Genomic DNA, 10544 nt, shown 5'->3' with positions numbered 1-10544 from the left:
GTTATGAATTTAGCTACAGAACGAGAGGACTCATGACTTGTCTACTAGTTCCCCATTGGCTGATATCACGCCTGGGGTATTTCCCCAGGTCCTGCTCCCATAAAAAGGGTGTGCCAGCATCGTCCGCATGCGGAGACACCATTTTTATGGTTGCCATATTTATCGGAAATATGGCTTGCGAGATATGAACCATTTTTTACTGGAGTCGTTCTGTCTGGATAGTTCCATAGCCTTATAATGAGATACAACTCTTGTTACAGGGTGACGGCAGGGGGTCATCCTGCGTCCATTGTTCCCAAGTCATCTAATCTCCATATCAGAGGAGATGGCTGTTGGAGGTGTAAGTGGAACACAGACCAGTTCCTTTGACACCTATCTGCTAAACAAACAGTTTATCCCTGTGGTAAATTTTCTGATTGAAGGAGTTGTGTGAAGGAAAGGGGGGGTGACACCAGGAGAGGGCTTCCTGACATAACTTGAATATCATGATTTATCGTCATATCTCCGGATTTACCTCACATACCCTAATACAGTTTTCTTTATTTTCATGACTCTGAAAATTGTAGATTCACATTGAAGGCATCAAAACTATGAATTAGCACATGTGGAATGAAATAATTAAAAAAGTGTGAAACAACTGAAAATATGTATATATATGTATATATATATATATATATATATATATATATATATATATATATATATATATATATATATATATATATATACATATATATATATATATATATATATACACCCAGATGCAAGTGTTAAAGGAGAATTAACTTCTAGTATCTCAGTAGCATCCTGGGAGGAGCTGATATCAGTCACATATGGATGTCAGCGTCTTCGGAGGTTGCTGGCACCGACGATATGTGACATGAGGTTATCATCACGGTACCATAGGGTGCACTACTGTGAGCCTCTCCCCAGTCCAAAATTGCTGATTAGGGAGAAATAGATTATATTAAGCCGCACATGAAACTTTAAATAATATAGATCTTCTGGTTTGCGTTCAGTCACATGCAGCCACCATGCTCCATAGAGTAAAGTATTATGAAAGTGATGCTTTATAGAAGTATCATACAGAGCACATAGAGTGCCCACAGCACCCAGTACAGGGTTTCCGCTAGCCCATTTGCCCATTTGCCGCCTCTAAGCATACATCTGTCACATGCAGGACGTCTTAATGCCTCTTTACATGTTGGATGACAATTATCTAAACCCAACGATTTTTACAGGACTGAGTAACCAGTGTTTGGGGTCCTCCTGACTTTTTCCCGACAGATGATATAAGGGGGAGAGAAGGATCAGGGAGTTGCAATTTCAATAATTGATCCTTTTGCTTTCGGGTTAGAAATGTCCCTGCCAGCGCTATTTGGCAGCAGCTTTTTCTGCTCTTAAAGTGGAAAACACATGACTGCTTGGCCAAGCTGAGAGCGCCTGTGTATGGGGGAGTTGGGAGAGATAGAACATTTTGGTAACCGTTCTCTCTTCTCTCGTGTATTATGGTCAGCTTTAGGCTAGGTTCACATTTCCGTTAAAATGTATCAGTCACAATCCGCGGCTCTGGTAAACAACGGCAAACAGCCGTTTAGCGGATTCCGTTGTGTCCCATAGACTTGTATGAGTGGTGGATTGCGACTCATGACCTTGCGTTGCATCCGCTGCGTCGCGGTCCCTTTTTTGACTGACCGCCTGGCGGAAACAACGCAGAATGTAACGTTTTTCTGGCCGTCAAAATTAATGCGCCACGCAGGAATCCATTGGCATCCGTCAAGCTTGTAATGGATGTCTATGGTGCTGGATTCCGTCGTAATCCGTTTTACAACGGAATCCAGCGCAGGATTCCGTCATGCTCTACTGAGCATGCCCAGCATGTTTGGCACACCCACTGGGCTGTCCCAAACACAAACGGATCATGACTGATCTGTCAAAAAACGGACACACAGCGGATGTAACGGGCGCGACGGATCAGTTTTTTCACAGGATTCCTGTGAAAGGAATCCTGTCAAAAACACATCCGTTGCGTCAGTTGACATCTAAAAAACAACTGATCCGTTGCTGAGGGACCTGACTGATTTAAAACAACGGAAATGTGAACCTAGCATTATGAGTTATGGCTGCCATTAATGTATATCTACAGATGCGTTAGTACTGGTGAGTATATAAACATGGAAGCTTAATGGTTAGCTGTGGCATAACCTGAAGCTTATGTACTCCAATGCAAAATGTCCAACAGGGTCCCTGATTACCACAGGATTTAAATAGTACTGGTCTTCTCTTATCCAAAGGGACATTTTGGGCCCCACAAGGCTCCACCGGCGCCACTGCAGCCCATGCCCTCTCTACAGTTACACCCCTGGTGCCTAGTGCTGTGGCCTTTCATCTGAGCTATCAATCAGGCAGATCTCACCAGCGACCAGTGACCAGCCACCAGCGACTCGTGGAAACGATGCTGCTCTTGGTAACCAAGGAAAATATCGGGTAACTAAGCAAAATGCTTTGCTTGGTTACCCAATATTTACCCTGGTTACCAGCGCACACCGCTTAGCGCTGGCTCCCTGCACTTGTAGCCAGGGTACACATCAGGTTAATAAGCACAGCGCTTCACTTAGTTACCTGATGTGCACTCTGGCTACATGTGCAGGGAGCCAGCGCTGGCAGCCTGAGAGCGGCGTACGCTAGTAACCAAGGTAAATATCGGGTAACCAAGCAAAGCCCTGCGCTTGGTTACCCGATGTGTACCTTGGTTACCAGCGTCCGCAGCTTCCAGACGCTGGCTCCCTGCTCCCTGCACATTCAGATCGTTGCTCTCTCGCTGTCAAACACTGGTGCGTCACAAAAACCATGGCTCCGCAGCGATCTGGCTATGTGAGAAGTACCCCTAACTTGGTTTGAGAGCGTTTTGCAAGACAAGCAAAGCTTTCTAAAAATTTGTAACTTGGTTTAAGAGCAATGCTTTCCAATAAGAGTAAATACTCACCGCACACACTTCCGGTTCCGTCCTTTCACCACGTTCTGGCCAGATCTGGAGGTAAATTTCTGTACATCTGTACTGTATACCATTGTACAATACAGTATATACTATATAGAATGTCTATCAATTTGCATTTGTGGATACAGTATTGTACTTTCTTATTGATAACCAGTGCAGCACATTGCTTGTATTGTACTTCCCGCACACCAACAATTCTATTGTAAGATAATGTGCACTTTAATTTGCTTTATATGCTTTTACTGTACAGTATTTTGTATTAGTGTACTGTAATAGTTTTATATGAATACAGGACATTATTTTGTATTACTGTAATAAGTTTGTATAAATGCAGTAAATATTTTTGGGTTGTGGAACGAATTGTCTGAGTTCCAATTATTTCCTATGGGAAAATTCGCTTTGATATAAGAGTAACTTGGTGTAAGAGCACACTGCCGGAACCAATTATGCTCGTAATCCAAGGTTATGATAAATACCCTGTTTTTCCAAAAATAAGACCTCCCCCCAAAAATAAGCCCTAGCAGGGATTTTCAGCATTTTCGGAGCAAGGCTTAACTATAAGCCCTCCCCCAAAAATAAGCCCTAGTTGCACGTCAATAATGAATTGTCCATACAGCTAAAAAAGTTTAAGATACTGCAGGACACTTCATTATAGACCGCAGATACCCCGCAATCATACCAGACACCGAGCAGGAGGACCTGCAGTGAATCATACACCCACACACATCCGATTTCACACACAAACATCAGATCACACTCACACTCACCACATCCAGGGACACCGATTTCTTCTTGCTGGCAGAATCCTGAGAGGCTGTGCAGTGGAGCGCAAGGACCTGCCGCAATGCTAGCTTACAGGACCTGCGGACACGTGACTTCCTTCCATCATTCCCTGCGGCCGGACGCATTATGTAACGCTGGATGTGAGGAGTGTGTGTGTGATTTGCTGTGTGTGAGTGTGTCAGCCAGAAGCAGGGGAGGACGGCGTGCAACACCCACCGGAGATCACAGGGAGGACTTAGGAGCCACGCAGATGTCCAGGTCTGGTAAGTATGAGTCTACTGGGTGTCTGCTTTTTTGGGGGGTAAGCTTACCCCCAACCTCTTTCTCCAAGAATAAGACCTCCTCCAAAAATAAGCCCTAGTGCTTTTTTGGGGGGCAGAAAAAGTATAAGACAGTGTCTTATTTTTGGAAAAACACGGTATCAACATGAGATTTGCATGTAAAACAGCTCCTTGCAGCATTTGGCAATGGGAGATAGTGCAGGGCTAGGGCATCTCGACTGTGGTTTTGATAGGCTAAAATGCATCAGGAATGAAAGGAGTTAACCGTCTTTATCTAAGTATAACCCCACTTGTAGTGGCAGCACAGCTCTGGCTATGGCTGAACTTTCCCTGCGCAAAGTGGGAGGGGAAGAGGAGAATTTAAATTGAGATTTGGAGAACCAGCCTCTCACTTGTCTTCGGGTCTCCTCAGCATCTCAGGAAGGAGCGACTCTGGGTCTGTTCCAGGTTCCAGGTATGTTGGTAATGAGATCCGCAAACACTCCTTGTTTAATCTCCGATTTATTCTTCAGATTACAGTTTATTTTCTCAGCAATGCAGCAGAGGATAAGTAACCTGGGTGCAATATTATCTTACCCCGTGCCCTTCTTCAATAATAATATTCTGACACTTTATCAATTAAGCTGCATTTCTTCACCCTCTTAATAAGACGTTGGTATATGCTTTATTGCTCCACCAAAAAAATCTGTGCCAGAAGAGCTTACAATCTGATTGTTATTTTTTTATATCAACTCCAAGAGTCATTCAATGGGATTAAACGACTAAAAAAAACTCTCACAAAGAACGTAAAACTCCAGAAAGATATCGCAGGGAGCCGGATTAGAAGCTTGGAACCCATAGGCGTCTTGTTACTGACTCTCCTCAATAAATCATGGGGGGTCCCAAAAGATCTGAATACCCCAATCCTAACAGAAAATGAAGTTTACTTATAGTATCTTTCCAATAGTTATCCTGATACTTATGTGATGAAGGTTATTAGGTGCTAAATGTGATACAATGTTTCATAATGTACTAGTGTAAATATAGAGAAAGAAGCGTCCAGGTGCTCGGATTCCCAGAGAAACGTCCTGTGTTACCGTGTGGAAGTGTCCATGACCGAGCCGTGTACAGGATATTCTATATATTAGTAAATATATTACAGGAATAGCCCATATCACTATATACTTATATACAGGAGATGCCCAGGTTATACCGACTGTACATATATAATTATATACAGGAGATGCCCAGGATATACCGGCTGTACATATATAATTCTATACAGGAGATGCCCAGGTTATACCAGCTGTACATATATAATTATATACAGGAGATGCCCAGGTTATACCGGCTGTATATATATAATTATACACAGGACATGCCCAGGTTATACCGGCTGTACATATATAATTATATACAGGAGATGCCCAGGTTATACCAGCTGTACATATATAATTATATACAGGAGATGCCCAGGTTATACCGGCTGTACATATATAATTATACACAGGACATGCCCAGGTTATACCGGCTGTACATATATAATTATATACAGGAGATGCCCAGGTTATACCGGCTGTACATATATAATTATATACAGGAGATGCCCAGGTTATACCAGCTGTACATATATAATTATATACAGGGGATGCCCGGGTTATATCAGCTGTACATATATAATTATATACAGGAGATGCCCAGGTTATACCGGCTGTACATATATAATTATATGCAGGAGATGGCCAGGTTATAGCAGCTGTACATATATAATTATATACAGGAGATGCCCAGGTTATACCGGCTGTACATATATAATTATATACAGGAGATGCCCGGGTTATATCAGCTGTACATATATAGTTATATACAGGAGATGCCCAGGTTATACCGGCTGTACATATATAATTATATGCAGGAGATGGCCAGGTTATAGCAGCTGTACATATATAATTGTATACAGGAGATGCCCAGGTTATAGCGGCTGTACATATATAATTATATACAGGAGATGCACAGGTTATACCGGCTGTACATATATAATTATATACAGGAGATGCCCAGGTTATACCGGCTGTACATATATAATTATATACAGGAGATGCACAGGTTATACCGGCTGTACATATATAATTATATACAGGAGATGCCCAGGTTATACCAGCTGTACATATATAATTATATACAGGAGATGCCCAGGTTATACCAGCTGTACATATATAATTATATACAGGAGATGCCCAGGTTATACCGGCTGTACATATATAATTATATACAGGAGATGCCCGGGTTATACCGGCTGTACATATATAATTATATACAGGAGATGCACAGGTTATACCAGCTGTACATATATAATTATATACAGGAGATGCCCGGGTTATACCGGCTGTACATATATAATTATATACAGGAGATGCACAGGTTATACCAGCTGTACATATATAATTATATACAGGAGATGCCCAGGTTATATCGGCTGTACATATATAATTATATACAGGAGATGCACAGGTTATACCAGCTGTACATATATAATTATATACAGGAGATGCCCAGGTTATATCGGCTGTACATATATAATTATATACAGGAGATGCCCAGGTTATATCGGCATGGTGCTCATATCATTGCATCGATGTCTTCCCCTGCTGCTGTTTGGTCTGTGCCAGCTGTGGTTTTGTATGGGATGTATACTTAGTATCATATATTGGAGCAGGCGGGGGGGGGGGGGATGTCTTTTATGTCTTTTCTGCATAGTTGCTTCATCCTTTTCCAGCTACATGGTAACACCTCCGCACAACACAGGCTTGTAAATGGGTCACACTATGCGGCGCTCGCAGGCACGTGCAAATTCACCACGTGTGGCAGAAATACCTGACTCTGGAATCTCATGCGTTGGTTATGACACGTACATGGCACCGCTACCCTCATCCTAATGTGGACTGGGTTCATAACGCTTAAAGGGGTTGTCCATGAGTTGTGTCTGGTCGTGCAGATAAGCTTCACTGAAGTAACAGAGGATAAGCTGCAATACCACATACCGCCTGTGGACAGGTGTGGCGCTGTTTTGGGGATGAGATCAGCCATGTCTTTCTAGTCCCGTGTTGATGGTTATGCTGTTTCCTAGTACTTTTATCTCACTTGCAAATGCAGTCTGCGCTGGTGGGTGTTGTACCGCCTGTGATATTTACATGGCTTATTTCTGAATTACGCAGGGTTAATCTCACTTCCTTATGTAACTTCTTTGCAATGTGCTAAGAATCTGCTAAATGTGGAAAGACTAATTTTAGTTTTCTAGTTTCAGCAAAAAAACAAACAAACCGCTGGCTCAATCTGTCATTGAAAAGTTGTGCAATTTTTGTCATATACTCTGTATAGTCCTGCTTGCTGTCAATGAATAGAAAAACTGAAAATCTGTCCTGGTCATGACAAGTTCATGGTGCGGGGAGAGTATTGTAGCAAGGTGTGGGGATGATCATCAGACCAACAGGACAGGCATCTCGGCTGAACGATGCTTTGTCCGATTGTACGGCTGACAGTCGGATGGTGCCCCAATACACATTAGATGGTTGTCAGCTGAACGATGCTTTGTCCGATTGTTCAGCTGACAGTCGGATGGCGCCCCCATACACATTAGATGACTGTCTGCTAAACAAAGCTTTGTCTGATTGGGGGCCCCTGCTGACCATCATCCGAGCAAACACATTAGATGACTGTCAGTTGAACAATGCTTTGTCGAATTGTTCAGCTGACAGTCAGATGGCACCCCCATACACATTAGATGGCTGTCGGTTAAACAGTGCTTTTTCCGATTGTTCGTCTGATGGTCAGCCGGTGCCCTCAAACACATTAGATGGCTGTGGGCTGATAGATGGTTTGTCCGATTGTTCGGCTGACAGTCGGACGGTGCCCCCATAAACATTAGATGGCTGTCAGTTGAGTGATGCTTTGTCCGATTGTTAGGTGACAGTCGAATGTCGCCCCCATGCACATTCGATGGTTGTCGGGTGAACGATACGTTCTGCGCTTGTTCGGCTGATAGTCGTATGACGCCCCCATACACATTAGATAGCTGTCGACTGAACGATGCTTTGTCCAATTGTTCGTCGGACGGTGCCCCCATACACATTGGATGACTGTCAGCTAAATAATGCTTTGTCCGATTGTCCAGTTGACAGACAGATGGTGCCCCCATACACATTAGATGATTGTCAGCTGAACGATGCTTTGTCCGATTGTTCGGCTGACAGTCGGATGTTGCTCCCATACACATTAGATGGCTGTTGTCTGAACGATGTTTTTCTTGATTGTTCTGCTGACAGTCGGATGTTTCTCCCATACACATTAGATGACTGTCAGCTGAATGATGCTTTGTCCGATTGTTCGGCTGACAATCGGATGTTGTTCCCATACACATTAGATGGCTGTCGTCTGAACGATGTTTTGTTTGATTGTTCGGCTGACAGTCGGATGACGCCCCCATACACATTAGATGGCTGTCGTCTGAACGATGCTTTGTCCGATTGTTTGGCTGACAGTCGGATGTCGCTCCCATACACATTAGATAGCTGTCGACTGAACAATGCTTTATCCGATTGTTCGTCGGACGGTGCCCCCATACACATTAGATGACTGTCAGCTGATCGATGCTTTGTCCGATTGTTCGGCTGACAGTCGGATGTCGCTCCAATACACATTAGATGGCCGTCGGCTAAATGATGCTTTGTCTGATTGTCCAGTTGACAGTCGGATGTCGCCCCCCCCCCCCCCCATCAGCCGACATTAGTCTAATGGGTATGGGGATCCTAATAATTAGGGTTGGCAACACAATCTTTAAATGTTTGGGAATTCTGAATAAACAAGGTGGGGTAGACATTTTTTTTATTTTTCATTGACTTCATGTGGTTTGAGGTTTCCCTTCCATCTTGAAGTCATAGACTTGATGTGGTAAAATTCACCTTGATGAATGATTCCCATATGAAAGCATAAAGTGAGTGAGGTATTTGGGCCCGGGTCAGACCATATCTCAGCTTGTTATTGTAAGCATCTGGAGTTTAATGGGTGGAAGATTAAAATGTCTTCAATATAAAGTGCAGCTGGTGAATGCGCCCAGGTCTAATGCTCCACAGACAGCGCATGGAATGCGAAAAATTAGAGATATACACTAATTGCAGGGGATCCTTATACTAAGGGGTACTTCTCACATAGCGAGATCGCTGCTGAATCATTGTTTTTGTGACGCAGCAGTGACCTCATTAGCGATCTCGCTGTATGTGACACTGAGCAGCGATCTGGCCCTGCTGTAGGATCACTACTCGTTACACACAGTGCTGGTTCATTTTTTGGACGTTGCTCTCCCGCTGTGAAGCGCCCATCGCTGTGTTTGACAGCGAGAGAGCAACGATCTGAATGTGCAGGAAGCAGGGAGCCGGCTTCTGGCAGCCTGCGGTAAGCTGTAACCAAGGTAAATATCGGGTAACCAAGCGAAGTGCTTTGCTTGGTTACCTAATATTTACCTTGGTTACTAACGTACGCCGCTCTCAGGCTGCCAGCGCTGGCTCCCTGCACACGTGGCCAGAGTACACATCGGGTAACTAAGCGAAGCGCTGTGCTTAGTAACCCGATGTGTACCCTGGGTACGAGTGCAGGGAGCAAGCGCTAAGCGGTGTGCACTGGTAACCAGGGTAAATATCGGGTAACTAAGCAAAGCATTTTGCTTAGTTACCCGATATTTACCTTGGTTACCAAGCGCAGCATCGTTTTCACGAGTCGCTGCTGGCTGGTGGCTAGTCACTGGTCGCTGGTGAGATCTGCCTGATTGAGCAGGGAGCCGGCTTCTAGCAGCCTGCGGTAAGCTGTAACCAAGGTAAATATCGGGTAACCAAGCGAAGTACCTTGGTTACTAGCGTCCGCCGCTCTCAGGCTGCCAGTGTTGGCTCCCTGCACACGTGGTCGAAGTACACATCGGGTAAATAAGCAAAGCGGTTTGCTTATTAACCCAATGTGTACCCTGGCTACGAGTGCAGGGAGCCAGCGCTAAGCGGTGTGCACTGGGAACCAAGGTAAATATCGGGTAACCAAGCGCTTGGTTACCCGATATTTACCTTAGTTACCAAGCGCAGCATCGCTTCCACGCGTCGCTGGGGGCTGGTCACTGGTCGCTGGTGAGATCTGCCTGATTGACAGCTCACCAGCGATCCTGACAAGGTCAGATCGCTGGTGGGATCGCTGGAGCGTCGCTAAAGTGTGACGGTACCGTAAGTGCAAGAGTTCTCATCTAATTTACAGCAAAGCTTCAGATTTGTATTAGGATTTGCCTTCTGCATCTAATTATCTATATCTAATCTTCTACCTTTATCTCTGGCAGGATGGGAGTAGACGCCAAGCAGACGGGCATCCTGGTGCTATTGGTTGCGTTGGGTGTATCTGTAATAATTGCCCTCGTTCTGTCCCTGGTGAGAAGTGGTGAGGTCCCTGTTCCCCCTGGAACCAAGGTAATTAGA

General features: G+C 44.3%; 1 protein-coding gene across 1 annotated transcript in view; it reads left to right on the top strand.

Moving 5' to 3' along the window:
* The first annotated feature begins 4445 nt into the window (after positions 1–4445).
* The window catches only part of LOC142251551 (ectonucleoside triphosphate diphosphohydrolase 8-like), a 46735-nt gene continuing 40636 nt past the window's right edge, over positions 4446–10544 (top strand). Inside the window, exons 1-2 of the mRNA XM_075324454.1 lie at positions 4446–4516; positions 10409–10535. Coding sequence (XP_075180569.1) covers positions 10410–10535 — 126 coding nt within the window. The 5' untranslated portion in view covers positions 4446–4516; position 10409. The remainder of the gene's footprint in view (positions 4517–10408; positions 10536–10544) is intronic.

The sequence above is a fragment of the Anomaloglossus baeobatrachus genome, chromosome 9 (genome assembly GCF_048569485.1).
Source record: "Anomaloglossus baeobatrachus isolate aAnoBae1 chromosome 9, aAnoBae1.hap1, whole genome shotgun sequence".
Taxonomy (NCBI): domain Eukaryota; kingdom Metazoa; phylum Chordata; class Amphibia; order Anura; family Aromobatidae; genus Anomaloglossus; species Anomaloglossus baeobatrachus.
Note: the sequence above shows the minus strand (reverse complement) of the source record. Positions and strands in the feature narration are given on the sequence as shown.